This window comes from Oryzias latipes, chromosome 11 (genome assembly GCF_053564925.1).
Source record: "Oryzias latipes strain Hd-rR chromosome 11, Olatipes_Hd-rR_3.1".
In the NCBI taxonomy this organism is placed as follows: domain Eukaryota; kingdom Metazoa; phylum Chordata; class Actinopteri; order Beloniformes; family Adrianichthyidae; genus Oryzias; species Oryzias latipes.
Genome location: NC_136247.1, coordinates 11514085 through 11540000, shown reverse-complemented (window position 1 = coordinate 11540000; position 25916 = coordinate 11514085). Strand labels below are relative to the sequence as shown.

The 25916-nt window shown below is 44.3% G+C and overlaps 3 protein-coding genes across 3 annotated transcripts; 1 reads left to right on the top strand and 2 right to left on the bottom strand.

The window, feature by feature from the left end:
• Positions 1-1180: 1180 nt before the first annotated feature.
• Positions 1181-5961, bottom strand: ube2e1 (ubiquitin-conjugating enzyme E2E 1). The gene is made up of 6 exons (XM_004074098.5): positions 5752-5961; positions 4904-5087; positions 4539-4589; positions 3474-3606; positions 2031-2178; positions 1181-1421 (listed from the first exon to the last, which is right to left on the bottom strand). The coding sequence occupies exons 2-6, from the start codon at positions 5047-5049 to the stop codon at positions 1324-1326; spliced, it is 576 nt and encodes a 191-aa protein (XP_004074146.1). The 5' UTR covers positions 5050-5087; positions 5752-5961; the 3' UTR covers positions 1181-1323.
• A 5200-nt stretch (positions 5962-11161) lies between these two features.
• Positions 11162-15910, top strand: sf3a3 (splicing factor 3a, subunit 3). The gene is made up of 17 exons (XM_004074097.5): positions 11162-11442; positions 11544-11591; positions 12315-12367; positions 12459-12564; positions 13122-13194; positions 13560-13651; positions 13731-13813; positions 13894-14032; positions 14113-14181; positions 14253-14320; positions 14553-14660; positions 14745-14814; positions 14897-15061; positions 15144-15254; positions 15338-15428; positions 15515-15570; positions 15671-15910. The coding sequence occupies exons 1-17, from the start codon at positions 11347-11349 to the stop codon at positions 15746-15748; spliced, it is 1506 nt and encodes a 501-aa protein (XP_004074145.1). The 5' UTR covers positions 11162-11346; the 3' UTR covers positions 15749-15910.
• A 1957-nt stretch (positions 15911-17867) lies between these two features.
• maneal (mannosidase endo-alpha like) lies at positions 17868-23400 on the bottom strand. Its single transcript, XM_004074099.5, has 4 exons — positions 22566-23400; positions 21772-21881; positions 20118-20194; positions 17868-19482 (listed from the first exon to the last, which is right to left on the bottom strand). The coding sequence occupies exons 1-4, from the start codon at positions 23200-23202 to the stop codon at positions 18846-18848; spliced, it is 1461 nt and encodes a 486-aa protein (XP_004074147.1). The 5' UTR covers positions 23203-23400; the 3' UTR covers positions 17868-18845.
• Between the last annotated feature and the right edge of the window lie 2516 nt (positions 23401-25916).

Here is a 25916-nt window from a genome sequence, read left to right as displayed (position 1 = left end):
TATCGCCGGAATTTTGGTTTGTTTGCAGCATATTAGCCATTAGCTTGGTAGCTAACACCCAAATGTGAAATCATCCGAACATTTCCCTACGATCACATTTTCTTTTCAATGTTATCAAGAGGTAATGGATCAACACACTTTGTCCATGTTTTTTACAGTACGAGCCATCTGCTCCCTTCAGGGATCACCACAGTGGATCATAATTCACCTCTATTTTGATTTCTTCTAATCTTCCTTCCTGGTGGCTTCAACGTCAACATTCTTTTTCCATCATTTCATTTTTGCCGACTCTCTTTTGTCACACCTGAAACCACCTCCTCCTACTCTTGTACGCTTCACCTCTTTTGCAAACGCTCCCTGTAACCTCACCGTTCCTCTTGAGTCTTCGTCATTTACACTCATACACTTGCTGCAGCTGACCTTCCTTTTGAGAGCGAAGGTGAGGTGGACCAGGATGCTGCACAGCAGTGCAAGCAATGGAAGAAGCTTAAAGCTGTGGGTGGAGACGGTCACCAAGCACAAGTCTTAACCAACCTTTCACCCAGCTAACCGACCATCCCATGCACTCTCAAATCAAGTTTTCCCTTCCTCTGCCAAGATGCAAAGGAGCACAGACCATGTTGATTTTCAACTCTCTGCAGAGGATGTTTAAAACTAACTGAAGTGCTAAGCTGCTTGACAGACAATGACTCATTTAGAAACAGCCTTAGTTAAGTTCTTATGATCTCCCACAAACCAGATCTGTCACTGTGAGAGCCAGCATCTGCCTACTAATGGTATGAATTCAGAGATGGGTCTGCATGAGCGAGAAAGGGCCAAGCACAGGTGGAAGGAAGCTTACCTGGCCTGATATTTCTAAACTTTACACATGTGTAATTTAAACGGGATCCAGCGGATCTCCATTTAGACCCATCATTCCACTAAAGTATAACTATTCATTTAGCTTCTTTTTGCTTTAGATGAAATGAAGATCCAGCTTCGTCCTGGTAGCGGTAATGATTTTTTTTTCCGATGGTGGATTTGTCTGACAGAAACTGCATTTCCTTAAAGTTATTTGTATTTACTTACACATATGCAAGCACAGATCAATAAAAGTTATGTTTAGATGATTTAATTTGTCACTTTTAGAGGACTGGAAACAAGCATGACCGTATGTTAGAAACAACACAAACCCCTTGCGTTTGCAACAGGAGCACACGTTTCATCTTTAATATTAACACGGTCTTCCAGCTGGAACGCATAACTTAAAAGATACAACAAAGATACATTTCACAATAAAATCCCACCCTCCCCCGGCGGCGGTGATGGGGTCAGCTTGGGCGATCATGTGGCGTAGCGTTTGGTCCACTGTTTGGCTATCTTGTCGTGTTCGGGTCTGTTTGTGGTGTACTGCGTGGCGATGCTCCCCACCAGAGGGTCCGCTGTTAGGAGAAGCAGAGGGCAGGTCAGAACAGAAACCCCTTTACTGCCCAACAGCAGGTCTCACTGAAACAGGACGTGACACTTGTTGCAGAATTGTTTCTCATATAACATATGCTCCAATAAGCGCCTTTATTTAGGACTTCTTCATTGCATATTGATCAGATCAGCTCATCTATCAGCTTGAAATCTGCATGTCTGATTATTGATTTAAAGAAGATGGGTCAGACGCTAAGGTTAGAGGAGATGCAGATCGGATTTCATACATTTTCAGTGACAAACTTGAAGAAATAAAAAACTGTGGAGCTGTTTGTGCAGACGTCCACGATAAATCACTCAGAACAGAGTCTGAACATGAATAACAGCCTGCAACAAACAAAATAAAAAGGTGGAACCAGTGAAATCACTGCTCCAAAGGTTGCTGCTTCATCATCTCAGGAGACACCAACATCTGGACTCTGAACGTGCTAAAGTTCACACACTTCTACAGGAAAAATGTGCTCCTCATCCCTTGAATAATTAATGGTTGAATCCAAATTTACCCTCAAAAACCTCAGCCACTGATCCATCTCAGTGTTTTACCATTAGCTCGGGTCAGCTGCAGCACTCACCGGGGTTGCAGTCGGTAAGCAGCGAGCAGATGGACAGCAGAACCTTGGAGATGGTCAGAGCTGGACTCCAGTTGTCCTTCAGGATGTCCAGGCAAATGACGCCCTGACTGTTGATGTTGCAGTGGTAGATCCTGGTCCGGAATGTCACCTGGAAACAAATGGAGACACCAACCACCACTTTTGCTTTTTCACATTCAGTTTAAGTCTAACCAGGCAGATCTACATTAATAATAAATAAAACAAAGACGTTCAATAATATGATTTAGTTCAAAACAATGAAACTGATAAATAGATGTATCCCACAAACTGATACAGTTCCAATGTTTTTAATGAACACACTATACAGCTGAAGATAATAAAACTTGATAAACAAAAATATGAAAATGTGTCGTTTGTTTTTTTTTTGAAATCGCAGAGTTTAACTGCGTGTCCTGAAAGGAACGAGGCCCAGATTAAGACCAAAAAGAAGATGGATTAATCTAGTGAATGAGGAGATGAGGGCGTGAGTGAGGATGCTGTGAATTAGATGAGAGATGATTCGCTGTGGAACGTAGCGGCCAAAGGTCAAAGAAGCAGTTCTTGGTTGGGCTTAAATTCCTGCATCGGTGCAGCGTCTGAGATGTTATGGAAAACTACTTTTTTTCTTGTCTGCTTTGTTGGTCTAGTGTCTTCATATTCTTTCCATACTTTCTTTACCAGGAGAATACCTCTAAATCACCACTGAAGGAGGAGACTGGATTCTAAGCATTTTTTTTTTAATCTCCAGACTCAAGGACTTTGATTTCCAAAAGAAATTAAGGTTTACTTTTATTGGAAAAGAAGACTTTCGTCAACTGGGTCCATTTCTTTCCGTCCTCGCTCAAAGTATCTCTGGTTCAAGAGTGACTCATTTAAGTGACAGCTGAAACCCACAAAATCTTGAAGCTTCAACTCCAGCAGCAGTCTTTTCCACTAATTCTTAGATGTAAAGACTGAATTCATCTCTGCTGCTTATGAAGCTTTCAGCTTTTCATGGATGTTTGGACACAGTAAACTGCTGAAGACCGTTTGTATCTGATCCAAAGATTTCTGACTGATTCAGACTAAGGGAACATTACCAAAAAAACGAACTTCTGCAGATGTTTTCATTAATGTTCTGAATACAACAGTCTGACATCAACTTTTCCATAACATGTCAGTTTCTTGACATCCTGAAAATGTGGGTCTTCTTTGACTCTTCCAGTGAAAACCAACTTTGGAAAAGACAGCATGAAGACAAAAATAGAAACAAAAACATCTGTAATGAATATTTTCTCAAAGATCAATAGCAGATGAACTTAGAATTTCTGCATATAAAACCCACAAATCTACATCTGTAAGTCAGATCTTCAGCAAAACGTCAGACAGTGTTGTGGAACAGCTCCTGACGGAGCTACAGGTTTTTTTCTCTCCAGAGATTCTGACCTTGGGTGGTTTGAAGGGGTAATCTGGAGAGAAAGCGATGTCCAGAAAAAATACCCCTCCCTCGTATACAGAGCCCGGGGGGCCCAGGATGGTTGACCTCCACTCATAGATGTTATCATCTTTGGGTCCAGCACTGTAAAAAAAAAAAAACAGTTACACTCAGATCTGTGAGCATCTCTGATGATTTCTAGTCTGATTTGGTTTTGCTGTTAGCTTACATCTAACTTGTTTAGAGGATTTACTATTTTGCACGGAACAAGAGAGCTGATGAGCTCTTTCATATGGCTGACCTTTATTTAATAGACTATAGGTTGAAATGGAAGAACCGTGTGGGCGTCTGTATGAATGAAGAACTATGGCGGGGGAGGAAAAGGAGGCTCTCTGCAGTAATAACGACCGTCTCACCAAACGCACATGGAAGAACTTTATTATATACAGAAACAGGAACAGCAATACAGATAGGTCCTGATTTAAACGCCGTTTTGAAGTACGCTGAAAGCGTTCCACCAAGATCCTTTTTTCTATGACGTTGCTGAATACTGATGCTCAATAATTTCGATTTTAAACTAAACTCCGCTTCTCCACCAAAAATCGGGAAATGGACTTTCAAATGGTGACACATTTTAGACCAGTTTCTGAAATCCAATCATGTGCATTCACCCCCCCCCCCACACCAAAAAATAAATAAAAAAGGAGAAAACTCTACTGGGATCCCCCTTAAATATTCTGTTCTATATTCGATATTCTATTCAGCGGTATTCCAGTTGAGATTCGTTTAACTTGGAGCAGCTTGCAACAGGTTTTATCACCTCAAACGTTCCCCTCCAGCCGTCCTGACCTCGGATAGGCTAGAAAGTCCCTTAGAGGATAAAAGCCAACCACTAAAAAAAAAAAAAAAAAAACGCCCACCAAAAAAACAGGAAGCTCACATTAAACAGAAAAACTTGTCAAACCAACAGTATTTTTCTTTTGTGAAATGTTAGTCAAATATAATAATTTATTTTCAAGTCCTGTATCACAGAAATCACTACATTCACCTGCATATTGTCAAAATTAAACATTTACCTGCAGTTGGGAGGAGGATCCAGTGTGATGTCAGCCAGCTCCTTTTGAATTCTGAAGGAAAACACAAGATTTGTTTCCTCATATGTTGTACTACAGTGGTCCAAGAATGGAGCCATGAGGGACACCTTATCAGTACCAGTTGGCATTCATGATCCGAAACCCTGTTTCCAGATCAAGTTAGAACACTGACGCTCAATGATATCAGCACAATGTTTTGTAGGCCGATAAAAAGGATGATTATCAGCATCTCAAACATGCTAAATCTGTCTCGAGGACTAGTCCTGGATTTTCCTAAGTAAGAGAAGATCCAGGACCAAGGAGATCTTCCATTAAGCGATGAGTACAGTATAAAACTCAGCACTGACCTTTTAGCGCTAGTGGACAGTAGTTTAGAGCTCTTGCTCATGCTGGCTTTGCTGTCTTTCTTTTTCAGATAGTTGGTCTCCTGTTGCCGGTTTGAAGATGAAGATGAAGAGGAGCTTGAGCTGGCTCTGGAATCTTCATCCGACATGCCGAGCCCCAAGAGCAGATAAAAACTGGAGGAAGGCTCTGAAACAAATCGTAAAACTTGATTGACTGACTGACTGTAACAAACAAAAACCAAACATAGTAGAGAGCAGCTTTTCATCCACAATGCATTTCTTCTTTGAGGTAAGGAAGTTCTCTTGAACATTAGTAAAATAAAAACCAATGCTTCTATGCAGATAAACTAGGAACAGCAGGAATAACCGTAGATTTATCCTAAACCAGCAGGTTCAGCTTTAACGAGAAGCCTCCATACCTAAACTATGGTATTAAATAGCACTAGTAGCAGACTCCATTCTTTAACCATCAGGGTTGAGCCTCAGTTAGATTTTCAGAATAACCAACAGGAATGATCCTGCCGAGCTTCTTCTTTTTTTTGTTGTCACATCAGCCTTCAACAACGGAACCGTCTGCGGGAGGCTCCGTCCAGGTTCTGACCACCACACACCAGAGAGATTAACCAAGCCGCACACCCGAACCCCACTGTCGAACGAGTCTCCAAAGAGTGCTTGAAGAGGCAGAAAAGGATTAGCACCGTCCCTACACAGAACCCGACTCAGTTCGACCCGATGAACTTTCGTGCGAGGAGAGTCAGCGAGGCCGCAGCCAGAGACAGTGCTGACTTCACCGAGCGCCTCTAAACGCCGCACAAAGGCGCCATTACTCCTGAGCTGTAGCCTGGACTAACCTATCTGCAGCCCTGGGTTGATGGGCTCCGCTGACCCCGGTCCCTGTGCTCTCAGGCGGACTGTCAGAACACAACCACGAAACCCACGTCGTAGTCAATTGTTCAGTTCACGCGGCAGCTTCGTGAATACCATCTATGTGCGCGGGGAGACTGCGTGCCTCCGCCGCTGAACGCAGCACGTACGTCAGTCTGCGGAGAGGAGCTTCCGGTTTCATCCCCCAAAATAAGAGCTCATAGAATTGCTTTATTCATTGAATTTTTTAAACTGTTTTCAAATATCTATCGAGAATAAAAAAAACATTTTCTTTTCCGTGGATTAAATTATTTTTAACTCTTTCTTTCTCTTTCGGCTTTTCCCATCAGGGGTCGCCACAGCGAATCATCCTTTTCCACCTCACTCTATCATGGACATCTTCTACCCTAACATTAGCCAACTTCATGTCCTCTGTTAAGACATCCATGTATCTCCTCTTTGGCCGTCCTCTTGCCCTCCTGCCAGGCAGCTCCATCTCCAACATCCTTCTACCAATATATCCACTATCCCTCCTCTGAACATGTCCAAACCATCTCAGTCTGGCTTCTCTGACTTTGTCGCTAACACAGGCAACATGAGCCGTCCCCCTGATGTACTCGTTCCTTATCCTGTCTAACCTGGTCACTCCTAAGGAGAACCTCAACATCTTCATCTCCGCTACCTCCATCTCAGCCTCTTGTCTCTGTCTCACTGCTACCGTCTCTAACCCATAGAGCAGAGCTGGTCTCACCACTGTCTTGTACACCTTTCCTTTGAGTCTTGCTGGCACTCTTCTGTCACACAACACTCCTGACACTTTCCTCCAACCGCTCCAACCTGCCTGCACTCGCCTCTTCACCTCTTTTCCACACTCCCCATCACACTGAACTGTTGACCCCAAGTACTTAAACTCCTGCACCTTCTTCACCTCAGCCCCCTGTAACCTAACGCTTCTACCTTGATCCCTCTCGTTCAGACACATGTATTCTGTCTTACTACGACTGACCTTCATGCCTCTTCTTTCCAGAGCAAACCTCCACCTCTCTAGCTGTTCCTCCACCTGCTCTCTACTCTCACTGCAAATTACGATGTCATCTGCAAACATCATTGTCCAGGGAGATTCCTGTCTTACCTCGTCTGTCAGCCTGTCCATCAGCATAGCAAACAAAAAAGGACTCAAAGCTGATCCTTGGTGTAGTCCCACCTCCACCTTGAACTCCTCTGTCTGACCTACAGCACATCTCACCACCGTCATACTTCTCTCATACATGTCCTGAACTACTCTGACATACTTCTCTGCCACTCCAGACGACCTCATACAGTACCACAGCTCCTCCCTCGGCACCCTGTCATACGCCTTCTCTAAATCTACGAACACACAATGCAGCTCCTTCTGACCTTCTCTGTACTTTTCCATCAACATTCTCAAAGCAAAAATGGCATCAGTGGTGCTCTTACGGGGCATGAAACCATACTGCTGCTCACAAATCTCCACCTTCTTCCTAAGCCTGGCTTCCACTACTCTTTCCCACAGCTTCATTGTGTGGCTCATCAACTTTATTCCTCTATAGTTGCTGCAGTTCTGCGTGTCACCCTTGTTCTTAAAGATCGGAACCAGAACGCTTCTCCTCCATTCCTCAGGCATCTTCTCACTCTCTATAATCCTATTGAACAACCTCGTTAGAAATTCCACTGCTGCCTCTCCTAAGCACTTCCATACCTCCACAGGAACGTCATCAGGACCAACGGCCTTTCCGCTCTTCATCCTTTTCAGAGCCTTCCTAACCTCATCCTTTCCAATCTCTGCTACTTCCTGCTCCACAAAAACCACATCTTCCTCCCTTCTTTCCCTGTCATTTTCCACGTTCATCAGCTCCTCAAAATACTCCTTCCATCTTTTCTGTACACTCTCCTGGGTTGTTAGCACCTTTACATCTCTGTCCTTAATCACCCTTATCTGTTGCACGTCCTTCCCATCTCTGTCTCTCTGTCTGGCTAGCCTGTACAAGTCCTTCTCTCCTTCCTTTGTGTCTAACCTGTCATATAGCTCATCGTAAGCTTTCTGTTTGGCCTTTGCCACCTCTCTCTTCACTCTACGCTGCGCTTCCTTGTACTCCTGTCTACCTTCCTCAGTCCTTTCTACATCCCACTTCTTTTTAGCCAACCTCTTCCTCTGGACGCATTCCTGTACTTCCTCATTCCACCACCAAGTCTCTTTACCGTCTTTCCTCTTTCCAGATGACACACCTAGCACCTTCCTACCTGTTTCCCTGATAATTTCTGCTGTAGTTTCCCAGTCATCTGGAAGCTCATCCTGACCACCCAGACCCTGTCTCAACTTCTGCCTAAATTCCTCACAAGTTTCTTCATTCTGTAGCTTCCACCACTTGGTCTTCTTTTCTGTTTTCCCTCTCTTCTTCTTCCTGACCTCCAGAGTCATCTTACACACCACCATGCGGTGCTGTCTGGCTACACTCTCTCCTACCACCACTTTGCAGTCAATAACCTCTCTCAAATGACCTCGTCTACATAGGATGTAGTCCACCTGGGTACTCCTACCTCCACTTCTGTATGTCACTCTATGTTCCTCTCTCTTCTGGAAGTAAGTGTTGACTACAGCCATTTCCATCCTCTTCGCAAAGTCCACCACCATCTGTCCCTCCAGATTCCTTTCCTTCACACCAAACCTGCCCATCACCTCCTCATCACCTCTATTGCCCTCACCAACATGCCCATTAAAGTCTGCTCCAATAACAACTCTCTCTCCTCTGGGGAGACTCTGTATGACCTCATCCAACTCACTCCAGAATCTCTCCTTCACTTCTAACTCACAGCCAACCTGTGGCGCATACCCACTGACTACATTCACCATCACCCCTTCAATTTCTAACTTTAGGCTCATCATCCTGTCTGAGACTCTTTTCACCTCTAGAACACTGTTTACAAACTCCCCCTTCAGAATCACTCCTACCCCGTTTCTCTTCCTATCAACACCATGATAGAACAGTTTGTATCCTCCTCCAATACTACGTGCCTTGCTGCCCTTCCACCTTGTCTCCTGCACACACAGTACATCTACCTTCCTTCTCTCCATCATGTCTGCCAGCTCTCTGCCTTTCCCTGTCATTGTGCCAACGTTAAGAGTCCCTATTCTCAAACCTATGTTCCTGCCTTTTCCCTTCTCTCTCTGGCCACGGGCCCTTCTGCCTCCCCTCTTTCTTCGACCAACAGTAGTCAAATTTCCACCGACACCCTGTAGGTTAACAGCATCGGTGGCGGTCGTTGTTAACCCGGGCCTCGACCGATCCGGTATGTCTAAAGTGGTGTGGATGATTCGCATGGTTATTTTGGCAATTTTTACGCCGGATGCCCTTCCTGACGCAACCCTCTCTATTTATCCGGGCTTGGGACCGGCACAGAGGCAACTGGCTTGCAACCCCTGTGGCTAGATTGGATTAAATTATTTTTAACTAGATTATTTAAAATAAATTCACAATAAATTATATTGTCAAAGTTGTTCAAAAAAACAAATTCAGTTTGGTAGTTTGCTCATGCATGAGCAGTAAAAGGTAGATAATAGATGAAAAAGGTTAAATATGATAAAAAATAAAATTAAAAAAGAAGAAAAAAGACAGCAATAACCCAGCAATAACGGAACACAATATGAGCCATTAAAATATCTGTGTGGCATAATTAGTGACAATATTTTAGGTTCATCAGAGGCAGAATCAGATACACACAGAGAAGGAATGACAACTTTTGTTTATTCTGTTTATTCTAGTTTTCATAAATGTCTTTTCAAGAGGATTGTGATGTGAACAGATTGTGTCCTGGGTGGGGGTGTTTCACATCTGTGTTTCTGGAAGTCAATCATTAAATCTTTTGTTTTTCAAACGTTTAAATCCAGTTTTTTAAGCACACGATGCTGAACTTTTAGTTTGTTGGCAGCTTAATTAGTTTTTGTCCTACCACAGCTGTGTGGTGGAACTTGACAATGGTGTTTAAATGATCAGTTGTGGTTCAGTCTTGTGTAACTAATGAATAAAGAAGAGGGGCAAGGACACTGCCTCGAAGCGTTCCTGTGTTTAGGATGAGAGAGGATTAAGTACTGATAGTTTGTGGTAGATATTCTGAGAAGAAGAAGAAATTATCTCTGTGTGTCCGTTAGTGTCCTTGCAGCACTGTTGAATCTGTTGAAGACCCAACAGATTATAAAGGGTTAAAGTCAGGACAGACAGGAGGAAAACACGGAGTAAAATCAGAACACTGTGGCGCCAGTCAGAGACAGCAATCACTTTCCGATCTCTGAATGATTGATCGCTGCGTCTCCTGTGGAAGCAGAGCATCCAGGAGTAAAAGCATCCAATCAACAACTGCTAATGAATAAAAAACAAACAGAAGGTGTTGAGCGGCTGCAAAAAAAATGCTATTGGTCTTTACATTGCGTGGCTTAAAATATTGCATGGGCTAAAACATTTGTAAAATATTGAAATGCAGAATGAGTGTACTCTACAACGCAATTTGTGCAGTGTTGTTCTGCACATCATAATGGTTTTGGAGAGGGTGGATGATGGCACTTTTACCTACAACAAGGGTGTCACAGTCTGATACTGAATATGTTACTGAGAGATTTAACAGCATGATGACGGGTTAGGAGGGATTATCCATGATAGATGTCAGTTTTACCAGCCTCCTTCTGATTCAGACTTCCTCAATAGTAGCCAGTTTGTAGCCCAGGGCCGAGCCAGCTCCCTTGATTTTGGGAGGACTCACAAAGATGTCCCCCAAGTGACACCCTGGGCAAGGCGAGATCCCCTTGCTCCCCCCTTGCCGATGGAGGTAGTGTCTTTGTCAGTTGAAGCTATCCGGAAATTGGGATTGGTGATGACCCATGTCCTTGTGAAACACATTATACCGAATTCTCTGCTCTCTCCCTATGTCCTGATGAACACTTTCACTTCATCCATGTAATTTGCACAAACCTCACATTTTCATTGATGACTGTGGGAATGCAGGACTTAAACTTCTTGTTCTTCATCCTCTGTTAGAGCTATACTCTGAAGCATCACCACCTCCTCTCTAAGGTGGGTCTTTCTAGCTTGAAAGTCTTAAATTCATATTTTCAAATGTATATTTGCCTCTAACTGTCAAAAACAACGAGAATCTGCATTTCTTGCTCATATACAACATTATAAAACACGAACAATGCAATGAAGTGCATTTTTTCCAGGCAAAACATTTACACTTCCAGTCTAGTTTAAAAACAACATTCCTTAAAAAAAAGTGACAAAACCAAAAATATTTTATATTAATGAGATTCCACGATCTAAAAGTAATTTTGCAAACCAAGCTTTGAGTATTTTTATTTAAAGTAATAGTTTAGTGTATGTCTGTTAGGGAAGCGGTTATCAAAGCGGAACCGTTTTACTGGGGGGTGTTTCTTCAGAAACTTATCTGGTGACGGACCCCGGCGTACGTTAGAATGCTTCAATAGAAACAAACGTAGTAGCTTTTTTTTGGTTTCATTTAGCGTAAAAGACAAGAAGAAAACAGGCAATCAAACTACGAGATATTCCCGAAACATGGAGACTATTTTGGAACAACAGCGCCGCTATCACGAAGAGAAGGAGCGGCTCATGGACGCCAAAACCAAAGAAATGTTACAGAAAAAGTCAACGGTGAGCTTAGCCGCTGCAGGCTAACGTTGGCATTACGTGCCACGACGTTATCCTCCTAAAACAGAAAATTAATGGTTGTAATGTGTTATTTGTTGTTTCAGCTTCGGGATCAGATTAATTCCGACCATCGGATTAGAGCCATGCTCGATGTAAGTAGAATTTAAAAAAAAAAAACAACGTTTTGTTGATGCTAACACAGCGGCAGGCTTACGCCACCGCTACAATGCTTAGAGCATAGTATTAGTTCAAAAGCTACAGATAGTTTTAAAATAGACATTGAAACATTGCCTTCTTAACTTAAGATGAGCTATCTTAAAGACGACCAATCATCCATAAGCTGTTGAGACAAGTGAAAATTTTACTATATTTCCTACTATAGACAACTCAAAGCGAAAAAGTATATAGTGGAGTCAGAAGAAGGACACATGATGATGAGAAGGAATAAGTGTTTTTTACTCCGATTATGAACTCATTTGTCCAAATAGAATAAGGAGACACACAGGTAGGTGTTGCTGCTTCCATTCATCCAGCAGCTCCATTGACTTCCATTTTCCGGTTTGAACTTAAAAATTTTGAGTTTACCTTCAAAGCCATTCACAAAACTAGACCTGTCTGTCTCTCAGATCTGGACATTTTGTTTGTATGTATTTTACAAGTAGTATTATCTAAATGAGATGCAATATAAACTACTGAAAGCATAGCTGTAGTAGCTTTAAATGAAGAAAGGTTGTACAAATATAACAATAACAGGCCGTCATAATTAAGACTTTGAAACTAAAATGACAAAAGAAGTTGAGATGTTTATTTTGATGATAGCACTTTAAAAAAATGGAATTATTCAAGAATGCTTGTGTCTAAATGTGTTTCGTCAGAGATACATGGATGTCAGTGCAAACCTGCGAGACTCCTATGAAGACAAAGATGGGTGAGTGTTGTAGTCTTAAGAACCCACAGGTCTGAATCTTTTCTTTTTCTTTACTGCAGCTGTTTTTTTTCTTCTTCTTTTCTTTTGGCAGCATGAGGAGAGACGAGCTCGCTGCCATCTCTGGACCAAATGAGTTTGCTGAGTTCTACAACAGACTCAAACACATAAAGGAGTTTCACAGGAAGCACCCCAATGAGGTACAGAATCCAGAGTTGTAACAGCACTGCTTTGTGTGGTTTGACAGATGGAGTTATTTATAAACGCTGCTTCATATCAGGAAAAGATTTAAACTATAGAGTGTGTTAGTTATTGTGTTAGGAATTGTGTTAGGAAGGCCATCCTGGGAATCATAAGATGATTCCCTGTGGTACCCACTGTAGGGAACAACTGAAAGGTAAAGAAATAGACTCGGCCACTTAGGTATCAAAAAATACTTTTCCTGTTCTGGGGTATGGACATTATTGGATTATCAGTCAGAAGCGCAACACAAAGCCCTCAGTATGTCAAATGTGTGTTTAATAGACCGACACATTCTGTGCCGGAATGTTGCTCATTCTGCAGAGCTTGAGGGGAACTGCTCTCTTTGGAGCGACTGAAAGTTGTGGAGGAAACCTTTTTGTGCATCACAGGATTGTTTTGCAGAAAATGTCAGCAGAAGGACACTTGGTGTTTTAGTAATGGCCATAATCCATGTGGAATTGTTGATGGTCATGTGACCTTCATTAAACCGTTTTTTAACATGTTTTCCTTGTAGATTTCCATCCCCATGTCTGCAGAGTTTGACGAGTTGATGAAAGCCAGTGAAAATCTCAGTGAGGAAGCTCAGAGTAAGTCGGATCCACCTCCAAAGCATTCTTTATCTTGTTCTTCTCTTTTACAAACATTAACTCTTATTAACAAACAAGAGTTCTTTCTCAAAGTACACATCTGTTTTAGTTTTTCCACCTTTGGTGAGCTAGATCCTAAATTCATTTTTTTTTGGGGGGGGGGGCTTAAATGTAGGAATTCCCTTCACAAGCCGGCAACTAGCCGGCTTTAAGTCTTTTTTTTGTATTGTAGATAAAAAATATATATATATATATATTTGGTCTAAAGTGTTTATGGATTTAATTTTAAAGCCTTTGTTTTAGTTTTAGAAAAATCGAGCAGAATAGTTTGAGTCTGGTTTGACCCAGATTTTTGTCTGCCTCAGACATGGTGGAGTTCACGGATGAGGAGGGATACGGCCGCTACCTGGACCTCCATGACTGTTACCTGAAGTACATCAACCTGAAGGGGTCTGAGGTCAGGATCCATCAGATCTGCTTGATCCGTGTCCAGATTCACATGAAGGTGCACTTTCTAACTGCCCTGTGGTTCTCAGAAACTGGATTACATCACATACCTGTCTTCCTTCGATCAACTGTTTGACATCTCCAAGGACCGGAAAAATGCTGAGTACAGAAAGTAAGTGTTTGTTCCGGCGAAAGTTCCGCTGTTTTTCCGCACGCGAAGCATTAAGGTGGAAAATGCTGCCGGCTGTGCAGATACTTGGAGATGCTGCTGGAGTACCTGCAGGACTACACCGACAGGGTCAAACCCCTGCTGGACCAGAACGACCTCTACGGCAAAGTGTTGACCGACTTTGAGAAAAAATGGGACAACGGGACCTTTCCAGGCTGGCCTGTAAGTTCTCCTCATTTGTCCAAACGTTTGAACACGATCTCAGATTTAAGAAACGTTGAACATAAACGTTTCTGATGCAGAAAGAAACGAGCAGCGCTTTGACACACGCTGGAGCTCATCTGGACCTGTCTGCCTTTTCATCCTGGGAGGTACACAGCGTTCATGCATGACTGATTGATGCGGTTGTCTTTCCTGTTTAATGCGTTTCTCTGTTTCTCAGGAGTTGGCCTCTTTGGGGTTGGACAGGTTGAAGTCTGCTCTGATGGCTCTGGAGCTGAAGTGTGGAGGGTGAGTGCTGCTCAGCTCTGATTGGTCTTTTACTATAGGAGACCAATCAGCCAATTTCAAAGCCTTAACCTCTTTGGTTGTCCTGTTAAAACTAAATGTCCTCTGGGTGACGTCAGAGTTTACCTGTCCAGCAGTTGAACTTAAATAGTGATAAAACCCTGGGGTTTGTTGGACATTTCTGCTGTGGCCTGATGGGCGTGAGGAAAAACCAGCATGATGTTGTTTGCTCCAGGACTCTGGAGGAGAGAGCGCAGAGACTCTTCAGCACCAAAGGCAAATCTCTGGAGTCGCTCGATCCATCTCTGTTTGCCAAGAATCCAAAAGCCAAAGGCCCCAAAAAGTAAGCAGTTTTAAAAAGGTATCCAGTCTAAATTTGATGGTGTTTTGTTAACGTCTCTATTGATATTCCCCTCCTCCCCCTCAGAGACACTGAGCGCAACAAGGAAATCGCATTTCTGGAGGCCCAGGTGTACGAGCTTGTGGAGATCCTCGGGGTGAGTGTGGAGCTGGTGGACTGGCTTCTGGTGCAGCTGTGACCTCGGAAGTTATAGCCGCCGCCTCGCTTGTCCTTCACAGGAGCAGAGGCAGCTGACACACGAGAACGTGCAACGGAAGCAGGCCAGGACAGGGGAGGAGCGTGAGGAAGAGGAGGAGGAGCAGCTCAGTGAGAGCGAGAGCGAAGATGAGGATAACGAGATCATCTACAACCCCAAGAATCTGCCCCTGGGCTGGGATGGAAAGGTAAAAGCCACCCGAATCATTCTGTGACGAGCTCTCAGCTTCAGTCATCGGAAGCTTCCTCTTGTGATCTTCTCCTCTCCAGCCGATCCCATACTGGCTCTATAAGCTCCATGGTCTGAACATCAACTACAACTGTGAGATTTGTGGAAACTACACCTACAGGGGACCCAAAGCCTTCCAGAGGCACTTTGCAGTAGGTGTTCGTTGTCAATGTGGGGTGTGCGTTTAAACGCGTGTGGGGGTCAGGTGTGGAAAAAAACCCGTCTTGTGTTGCAGGAGTGGAGGCACGCTCACGGCATGCGCTGCCTGGGGATCCCCAACACGGCTCACTTCGCTAACGTCACACAGATCGAGGACGCAGTCTCCCGTGAGTGTCCCGCTTGATGGGTTTTGATGTGTGTGCTTGTTGCGAGGGGGGGGCGTGTCACCTCTGATGTTTGTGGGATGTTGCAGTGTGGGCCAAGCTGAAGTCCCAGAAGGCTCTGGAGCGCTGGCAGCCAGACACAGAGGTGAGGTTTCCTCCAGAAAACTGTTGAGAACATGATGTGGACATGTGATGTGGACATGTGAGGGCTCACTTCTCATCTTCCCCCCCATCTGGACTGACAGGAGGAGTACGAGGACTCCAGCGGAAATGTGGTCAACAAGAAGACCTATGAAGATCTGAAGCGGCAGGGCTTGCTGTAGTTACTCAGGAAGGAGAATCTCCATGATGACTTTTTTTTTTAAATCATAACTGCTTAAAGTTTCCTGTTTTAGTCAGTAGAATGTTTTCCAGCTTGAGTTTTTTCCTCATAAACCTTTCTAACATGTCAATCTGTGAACAATAAACTGAAGACTTTTTACACAGATCTGATTGTCTGAGTTTGTGCAGCACACTGACCCTCATCTGGGAGAAACACTTCTACTAGAATCCTTATATAGAATCCAATTGATGACATTTCAGAGCTTCATTGACAGTTTTTATCCTTAGGGAAAATAAATGCAGCAGAAGTCATATTTTCTGACATGTTTCAGCTCATAACTGTAAAAACGGACACTGATGTCTAAAAAGAAGATTCCTAGCCGCACGGGTGGAGTTATGACAGATTAGGTATTTTAGCTGTTGAGCTGAAAGGTTTCTGAGTTCTCAGATTAAAGAAGAACTTCTGGTTCTTTGTCTCCTTTTAAATCTGTCTTTCTTTTATCTGTTTTTTTGTATAATTTAAATACATTGTAAATCAGCAGGTGGTATTTATCCCGATTTTTTTTTTTTAGCTATACAGTCTTTACAGTCTAAATGTTTTTCCTATAGTTGTCAACCTGTCCAGCTGAAATAGCTTCAGTTGTTTAACTAAGGAGCTATTTTTAGTTAATAGTCTTTTTCTTTTTTTTTATGCCTTTATAGACGGGGTCTATATGCGCTTGCAGAGGCAACTTTCAAGGGACCAGTGGAAAATGCCAAAGCCTTCAGTTTTTAAGAAAAAACAGATTCAGACTCTTAAAAAGTAGTAAAAGTCCACATGAGATCAACACTGAAGATAAAACACCTAACTGTATATTTAAGAAAGTATTTAGTCAATGTTTTCTCAGTAAACATATCGAGATTAATGTTTTGTAATTCTGTTATTCTTCAGCAGACTAAAGAGCAAGCATCTCCCTCTGCTGATGTGCTGTGATTTAGGCCACAAGGATCCAGGTCTTACACACCTAAAACCGTTTCATGAGTTAGTAACTCAAAAGATTCCAGCATCACTGGTTCCAAAGTTCTGAATTGTTGGGATATTGCTGAATTCTTCCTTGCTTGTAGACTTGTTTGGTCGAATTTAAAGAAGGATGTATTTGAAAATGTTGGTTTGACACAGGAAAATCATGGAGCTTCTTTCAAAAGCATGGATTCACACAATCTCATAAAAACAGTGAGATGAGCTTTAAGGCAAGTTTGTACGTCAGATGGACCGCCGCTTCCAAGGAGGTGATGGAAAGAAGGAGGAACCATGGAAACATGTTGCCAGAGTGACCTGTATGCTCTGCCGGTCAAAATAAAATGATAAAGCCTCCCGAAAGAACAAAAATCCTGGAATCGCCCCTGTTCCTGCCTATATCAGGCAAGTCTGTAGGACCATCCCAGAGGGGGAGGAGCCTGAAGCTTTTTTCTTTTATGGTTCCTGCAGAGCAAACTGTTAGAAAAAAAATCCCACACAGGAATGTAAACAGACATACTATATATTCACTTAGAAAATTACAGCAAGAACAATCATGGAGTTAGACTTCCTTTTTGTGAGTATTGATGTCCACACATGTAAATACGTTTTGCATCTGCAAAGGAAAATTTTTAAGGGCTAAACAATTAAGTGCTTTTGGAAAACTGTACATGAAAGATTAACAGTTGTAAAATTGTTTTGCACACTTGCAAAAATGTTTTTCTATCTTCAGAAACATTTGTCGAATCTTCTTGTGTTATTTAAGAAACATAAGATCATGGGAAACCTTTGTCGCATTCATGTTTACAGTCAGACCTGATGTGCCTGAAGAGAACCAGATGTTAATGTGAAAAAATGAAGAAATTAAACAGGAAGATTTTTTTAAATGTATGCACCTGATTAAACTGACTGGTTTTCCCTTTTGTATTAGCTTATTTCCTAATTAATTTCTAAATTAATAATGTAGGTAATGTAGCTATAAATAATTTAAAAAAGAAAAAAATGTGAATATTGAATCTTGCCAGTGGTAAAGAATCTTTCGTTAGCTGGAAATATCAATGACGTTTCCTGCAAGACAGAAAATTTCAGTTATTGTGTCAGTGCCCCAAACTGATGTCTTTACCTGGATTGAATCAAAGTTTATTTCAATTTATAGAAAAAAACAGACAGAAAAGTTGGAAACATATACAAATTTAAAATAAATGAATTTAAAAAGAAGTGCTGAAAAACAAAGCAAGTGGCTGAGGATGAACTTTGAGGTTCTAAATGACAGAAAAGTCTCCCCAGTGTTTGCCCTGCTCACCGTTTCATCTCATTGTTCAGATCATCTTTACGGAGACTGATTTATACTTGGAGCAGAAAATCCAAAACTATTTGAAACACAGACAGCAAAAGCATGGTGTGGTCAGGATTATCCCAAACAAAATAAAAGAAATCTGTTAAACTTGCTTTGGTAGCTAAAAGTTCAAGAATTTCTCCTAGTTTTTAGCTACATAACACAAGAAACAAATGGAAAAACACTCATTTACATTAAATAGAGTAACATTTTGTAATCTAGTGAGAGGTGATACACCGACTGGCTGCTGACTGGAGAAATGTGTTGAGTATTTGATCTATTCAGATGAAATATTCCTGTCAAAAGTCAGAAAATGGGACTTAAGTTTATGTTTGTAAGCCCCACCCCTCCAAAGAAAACACTCTTGTGGGTGTTTATATGCTGTTATGAGGACATGTAAAAATGTCTGAAGACAGGAAAGGCTTTTTTTTCTACGTGAGCAAAACCAATGTATCGCTGTATGTGTGTTTACACAAAGACTAAACCGTATTACAAAATCACCAAATGATTCTCAAAGTTTTTAACAGATCCACAAATTTTGTTTGTAAAACATATCTACATGTGTGGAGATCATTTAACAACTGCAAAATAATTAAAAAGAATATTTCTCCATAGAGTGTCCTCATCATCAGGGGAAAATTAGAACCTGGAGAAACTGGACTTCTTCTAACCATCATAATGCAATCAGGAAAAGACGACTGGCTGCAGCGAAGTAGCTTTTGACCTATTGGTCACGGAAAGAAGAGGTTTTCTCAGAGACTGAGGCTCACATCAGCCACTTGTCCTTCTCTTTGTTGAAAGTCTCGGCCCACTGCCGGGTGAGCTGCAGGAAGTGGTCTGGCTGGTTCGGCTGGTAGTCCAGATACAAACGTGTGACTGTTTTCTTGGGCACGGCCCTTTCTATCTGCGTGCCTTCGTGCCATTGGTTGAAGGACGTGATGGTGACTATTTCTGGCCTGATGGACAGGGCGGCCTGCAAGGACGTCTCATAGTAACGCCCGTTGACCCGGTTTCGGGTGTTGTGGTTGTTCCACGGACGCACGGCGGTGTCGATGTAACCTGGACCCACACTAGGGATGAACAGTAGATTATTTGTGTCACAGAAGGCCTTGATGGCCTTCCAGTTCTGGTGGGAGGAGCCAAACGAGAAGCCGTTGGAAGCAAAGTAGGTGTACACGCCGTTGAAGCCGCTGGCCAAAATGTCATACTTGTGGCGCTCCTCGACAATGAGGGCGAGGAAAATCCCATCGTATGGCGTGCCTCTGATGCTCCTGGAGCCTTTAGCTGTGAGAAGCTCCGCCCAGGACTCCGACGGGGTCAGGTAGGAGTCGTAGATGTAAAAGAGCGGCAGGACTTCTCCTGTGCTGGTCCTGAATCTGTAAAAGGCAGCATGTTTTCCATACCTGTGAAAAAAAAAGCATTTAAAATGAGTCAAAATTATGATGCAGCCATGATTTATCTGCAGTGGTATTCAGCTGAATGCACCAATCAAATAAATCATGCCACATGAAAGACCTCTGCAGTCTGATAGCAACAGTTGCTAGGCACGGCTGAATTAACTCCATACGGCTGCAGCGCTTGTGGAGCCAAACTGGAGCACATGAAGTTTTCATGGACTATTTTATTTTGAAAATCACAGACGTTTTCTTCTCTCTATCCTAAACTTCCTGTCTGGTTGATTCTGTTATTTACATCAACTAATGCCATGAGCTTCTCCGGAGGACCAGGTGAAGTGTAAAGTGATGACGCTTCACGGCTGCTTTCACCTTTAGAACAGGAAGTCCACCAATCTTGTCAAAATAAAACATATCTGAACAGGATTGCTACTCACGATTTAAAGTTAGAGACAGATAACCTAAAAGTTTAGTAATTTTTATCTTTTACAGAATAAAAAATAAAATACATATCCGACTGATTTCTTTTATATTAAGATGTGACTGAAGAGAGGCTTGATGTGATGTTCCCAGAGGTTCATCCTCCTCATCAGGGTTTCAGGAGCTCCTGCTCTGAAACACCAGTGGTGAGGGAGACAGCTCACCTGTCGATGATGTATCTGATGTTGTCATGCATGCTCTGGTCCGTCCTTCCTTTGTACGGCTGAATGTGGAAGGCCACCTGTGCAGAGACGAGCAGATGGACTGACTGTGATCACTGCATGACTGTTAAAAAATAAACAAACAAAAAAATAAACAGGTGCTCTGTCTCCACATGATTGTTAGCCCGAAACATGATCTGATCAAAAATTGTGCATTTTTATAAAAAGAGAACAAATGTCAGAAACAAGCACGATGGTTTCTGGTTGTTGTGCTTCTCAAAGCTGGACTGTTCTCCGGCTGTGATGGACGCAGATAATGAGAAGATGGATGGCCGTCTGATGCTGTACAGATAGAAGCTCATCAGGCCACTGTCTCTTTAGGCACCAAGCTAACATTCCTTCACTGTGTGGCCCATATTTTCAGTCTGCAGAAGTTCAACTCACTAAAATCCATTTTCCGCTTAACATGGTAGCACAGCACCGACGCTTTTTCACGCAGACATGCTGTGAAGCAGAAAAGTCCTCCTGTTCAGATTTTTGTCAGCCTAAAACCTTCTGGTTCAGCTTTGCTCCTGCTTCCTGGATCAGACATTAAAGTCCAACTCCAATCATCTTCTGATCTATTGTAAAAGCGTCCCCCAGCGGTCCTTTTATTAAGATGATGCCATTTTTAGCTCAAATCAAAGACCTGTGTTCTTTATTAAAATTTCACCTCTTAGTTTTGGGTGGGTTAGCTGGCACAGAGCAACCCCACCCCCCTTTCCCCTCCCATGTTTTAGGGCATAGCGGAGCAGGGAGCTTGTGGCCCTCCCAGCGTATTTTCTATGTCACAAATACTGAAGGCTCTTTTTCAAACACCATTATTTGTCCGCTCTTGATTTACACAAAAGTCAATAAAAAATTCTCAGAAATGCCATTTTGAGCTTAATTTTCTTACAATATGTCCTCCATCATCAGAAAAATCCCATAAGAACATGTTAAAAAACCAAAAACATGATTTAATCAGAATTGATCTTTAAGCCTGCGAGGCACAGCTGGGTCTAAAACCGATAATTCACCTCCAACTCTGTTTGAGAATTCTCCACGTTGTTCTGCTGCTCTGATTCAAAGTTGTTTGCCTAAAGATTATGCAGTAAAGTCTTTTAGCGCGAGTCCCTAATCCCATGACCTATATTCACGGGTTTGAAGTGATGCTGGGATGTCAGAGACTTCAGCTCAGATCCTGTCAGCGGAGAGATTCAGTCTCACATCAACGGTGAGACACGCTGCTGCATAAACCCAACAGTCCTACGTCTCCGTTGAACACCGGAGTCGGATGCTCGGCTTACTCTGTTCAGATTGTCCTGAGCACCTCCAGCCTCCAACATGGCGTCTGAGGAAAGAAATCTGCGTGTCTAACCTTTAGAGGAGGAGCCTGCAGGCCTCAAAACCCAAGCTGCAGAAGATCATTTACCGGCTAAGGAACCACAATGCAATGCAGCTGCAAGGCAAAAACCTTGCGAGGAAAGGAGAAGTTCAGAACAGGCCTCTGGTAATAAATGCATTTGAGTTGAAAGGATGTGCACAATATCTTTTTTCCTCAGGGGGTATTGCATCGCCATCACGCGACGAACAAATCACTAGAAAGGAAAAACATAGCGGTTTTCTCACCAGTTACCTTGATGCTGTGTCTGTGGGCGGCGTCCATGACAGCGGGAACCAGGTCCTCGGTGGGCTCACCGTGGTCGTCAGCCACCCCGGGAGGATACCATGACAACACCACTACGCCTGCAGGGAGGAGGGAGGGGGAGTGTAATAAAGAGAACATTTAAAAAAGGATTGATTTCCAATTAGACCATTTATTTCAGAATGTAGTGACCATTGACTTCTGGACACACAGCTTCCCGTAAATTGTTCAGTTTTTCCACTCTTGTGACGTCACAAAACCAGGACAGCAAAAAAGAAATCTCTATTTTTGTCTCCACCAAGCTCCACGTGACTTGACGGACCTCAAACCTGGAAGCTCAAAGCGGTGACACCAAGTTTTTGTCAGAAATCAACTTGAAGATCGCATTTTTACAGTTTAACAATCTATTCTATTGTTATCTGTTATTTTTGCAGACCTCCTGATCTGGCTGAGCATACCAACTGGTGACGTAGTTGTGACTGCTTCTGAGGACATTATTCACACCTGTCACACTACATCCCTATTTCAAATACATTGAATCTAAGATGACCCTTGACCCCAGCAGTGAAAGAGCTGCTCAGATGAGGAGAAGCATCGCTGTTCTGAGGAAAACTTTTTTTTCTTTTTCTTCTGCTGTTGCCAGGTAACCAGATAATGGAGCACCAGGCAGAGTTAGAGAGGTTTGGACCATCAGAGCCCTTTTTGGGTTGCTGAACGGACCGCATCCATGGAGATGCTGCAGAGCTGAAACTCTTCCTGAACGTCCAGGAGGAACATCTCTGTACCTGCTGCAGCCGCTTCTATCTGGGACATGTGGGACTCCAGCACCTTCTGGTCCCTGGAGCTGTAGGGTCCCAGTTCAGGGTAAAAACTGGAGGCAACGTCCTCTGGGGGGGTGTGCTTTCCTTGAGCGTGGCTGGCTGCGATCTTCGGGTCCCAGTGCGGGACCATCACATGGTCCCAGTGGATGTACTTGTTGTCCACGCTGGGAGAACCGTACCACAGGTAGTAGAAGATGTGCACGTCGTAGAAAATGCTGTAGTCGCGGTCGGATTTGCTGAAAACCACCTTCGTGTCACTGCCGCCCTCGTGGAAGTGGCCCGGCGACACCCCCACGTCCCCCGCCTCCTGCCGCCTCCTCTCGGACCTCTCCCCGATGGAGTCCAGGCCGGGAGCCAAGTCCGAGAAGCCGTCGCTGGGCTTCAGCGTCCTGAGCCCCATCATGGTCCCGAAGATGAAGAGCGTGAAGAGGAAGAGGGCGACCAGAGCCTTCCTGCGCAGCCGCGTCATGGTCGCTGTCTGCGGTGCTGCTGCTGCTCCAGGGAGGCGGGCAGCGGGGGGACGCTGCTTCCCCTCACAGCCGCCTGCGACCCCCCAGTGTGGCCCTCCAACACGAGCTGGCGTGGAGCAGGAGCTCCGCATGCAGGAGCGCTGCCGCCGGACCGCCGCTTATGTGGCCTCCAGCGCGGCCACCGCGCGCTCCTCCGGGACGGACATCGGTCAGGGATTTGCCTCCAAAACAGCCTCGATCCTGCTGCGCCTGCGCAGAAGGTGCATCCGTTTGTCTGAGAAAACGTCGTTTTTTTCCCTCTCTCCTGAGAGGAGGCTCAGCGGAAGAAGAAGAAGAAGAAGGCGGAGCTTCAAGTCGCCGTCATCATCACACCACTCTCTGTCTGATAACTTCATCTTTCCTATCAAAGTATATTCAGTTTTATTTCTTGATTTGCCTGAAGGTTGTAATCTTTTTTTTGGGAGAAAATTGCGCCTGTTATAAAATATTGGAGGAAACAAGGGCGACGTCTAGTGGAACAAATGAAACAGTACTGTGGGCCTCAAAAATAAAAACAAAACAAATTTTAATTATTTAAATTTTGCAATGTTAAGATCATGGATAGAAAGAAAAACAATAGCAGGGTAATTTGTATACTTTCAAATTTAAATATTTCTTTAAATTATATAAATTATTCAATATTAAAAAACAAACAAATGCTTTAATTTGTTTCATTTCTGGTTTTACGTTAAAAAATGTCCATATTTTTATCTGTACAATTCGTCTATTTTTCTGTTTGAACGTTTTTCATGTTTCTGTTTGTTGTAATCAGAAAGACAACAGTTTTCATTTGACCCGGAGCTGTCCATGGTGCTGAAGGAGTCTTTTATTTGACGTAAATATACCTTTTTCTTATACAAACAAACCAAAAATTGGAACAGTTAAATTAAGATGTTTACCTTGTTGAACTTTCTCTAATTTTCTCAATTGGGCTATTTTTGAATTTAAACACCGGCTAAATCTGTGGAAAAACGATGTGCTTTTGCAGAATGAACATGTGTTCATTTTGAGAATCACCTGGCTTCCCTTTAACTAAAAAAGGATTCAAAATCAAACAAAGGATTCTTGATGGGATTTTTCATCTGAACTGTATGAGTCATGAATTTAGCACATTTGTTTGTGTGTTTTCTTGTGTGTGCATGTGTTTTGTTGTATAGTGTTCTGCTTTTGATCAGTCTTTGGCTTTTTTCAGACTCTCTACAGATTCCCCAGGATTCAGTTTTCATCAGAAAAACAACAGAACAAGCAAACAAACAACAACAAAAACCCAAAGATCCAACCTTGTTTTTCTTTATGTATTGATTTACTGTTTTTGTGTGCAAGCCTCAGAATATGTGTTCATCCAGCACGTTTTTGTTACGGGGGAGAAGGGAAGTACCCAGGCGCAGAGAGGAGAGGAGGCAGGAGGATGCAGGGAATGGGGGTTTAATAACAAAAACTACAAGAAAACCAAAACCACTGCTTCAGCAGGCTAGAATACTCGAAATACATTACACTTGAAACTGGGGAACAATACAATTACAAACTATGGACCAGCACAGGACGAAGGGAATGACAAGACTTAAATACATACAGACAAACGAGACACAGGTGAACACAATCAGGCAGGATGGGGAACCAAAGTAAAACTCACAACAAAAAAAAACAGGAAACCCTACAAAAACAGGAAGTGAACTGAAAACATCACAGAACAAAAAAGAAACAAACCAAAAGGGCAAAGAAACAGAAACCGTAACATAACCCCCCCCTCAAGGAACCGCAACGAGGTTCCTCCTAGAGTCCAGGAGGAGGGGGCCCAAAAGGCCAATCAAAAGGCCAACAGCAGTCCAGCGAGGCGGGTCCGGAGGACGGCCCGGAGACCGCTCTGCCCGGCGAGGCAGTTCCGGAGGACGGCCGGGAGGCCGCTCTGTCCGTCCAGGCGGGTCTGGAGGGCGGCCGGGAGGCCGCGCCGTCCGGCCTTGATTGTCCGACCAGCAAACGGCTGGCAGCTCGAGCCCAAGGTCCGCGGCAGGCGGCTCGGGCTCAGGGTCCGCGGCAGGCGGCCCGGGGTCCGCGGCAGGCGGCCCGGGGTCCGCGGCAAGCGGCTCGGGGTCCGCGGCAAGCGGCTCGGGCTCGGGGTCCGCGGCGGGCGGCTCGGGTTCGGGGTCCGCGGCGGGCGGCTCGGGTTCGGGGTCCGCGGCGGGCGGCTCGGGTTCGGGGTCCGCGGCGGGCGGCTCGGGTTCGGGGTCCGCGGCGGGCGGCTCGGGTTCGGGGTCCGCGGCGGGCGGCTCGGGCCAGACGTCCGGTGCGGGGGGCTCGGGCCAGATGTCCGGTGCGGGGGGCTCGGGCCAGACGTCCGGTGCGGGGGGCTCGGGCCAGACGTCCGGTGCGGGGGGCTCGGGCCAGACGTCCGGTGCGGGGGGCTCGGGCCAGACGTCCGGTGCGGGGGGCTCGGGCCAGACGTCCGGTTCCCTCCGGTCTGCCATCCCCCTGTCCAGGGCCCTCCTGGGAGCAGGAACGGGTCGTGGTGGTTCTGGCACCCTCCTCGGAGCCGGAACGGGTCGTGGTGGGTCCGGCACCCTCCTCGGAGCCGGAACGGGTCGTGGTGGGTCCGGCACCCTCCTCGGAGCAGGAACTGGAGGAGTTGCGTCCAGCAACCTCCTCGGAGTCAGAACGGGTCGAGGTGCATCCAGCAACCTCCTCGGAGCCGGAACGGGTCGAGGTGCGTCCGGGACCCTCCTAGGAGTCGAAACTGGAGGAGTTGCGTCCAGCAACCTCCTCGGAGCCGGAACGGGACGTGGTGCGTCCGGGACCCTCCTGGGAGCAG

Coding starts and splice junctions, on each gene's coding strand:
- ube2e1 (XM_004074098.5), bottom strand. CDS start 5,049: ATGTCGGATGAAGATTCCAGAGCCAGCTCAAGCTCCTCTTCATCTTCA. Junction 3,607..4,538: donor GATCCTCCTCCCAACTGCAG/GTAAATGTTTAA, acceptor TTTTTTTTACAG/TGCTGGACCCAAAGATGATA. Junction 2,179..3,473: donor ACCCCTTCAAACCACCCAAG/GTCAGAATCTCT, acceptor ATTTGTTTCCAG/GTGACATTCCGGACCAGGAT.
- sf3a3 (XM_004074097.5), top strand. CDS start 11,347: ATGGAGACTATTTTGGAACAACAGCGCCGCTATCACGAAGAGAAGGAG. Junction 13,652..13,730: donor TCAACCTGAAGGGGTCTGAG/GTCAGGATCCAT, acceptor TGTGGTTCTCAG/AAACTGGATTACATCACATA. Junction 15,429..15,514: donor GATCGAGGACGCAGTCTCCC/GTGAGTGTCCCG, acceptor GGGATGTTGCAG/TGTGGGCCAAGCTGAAGTCC.
- maneal (XM_004074099.5), bottom strand. CDS start 23,202: ATGCGGAGCTCCTGCTCCACGCCAGCTCGTGTTGGAGGGCCACACTGG. Junction 21,882..22,565: donor GATAGAAGCGGCTGCAGCAG/GTACAGAGATGT, acceptor TCCTCCCTGCAG/GCGTAGTGGTGTTGTCATGG. Junction 19,483..20,117: donor ATCAGATACATCATCGACAG/GTGAGCTGTCTC, acceptor TTTTTTTCACAG/GTATGGAAAACATGCTGCCT.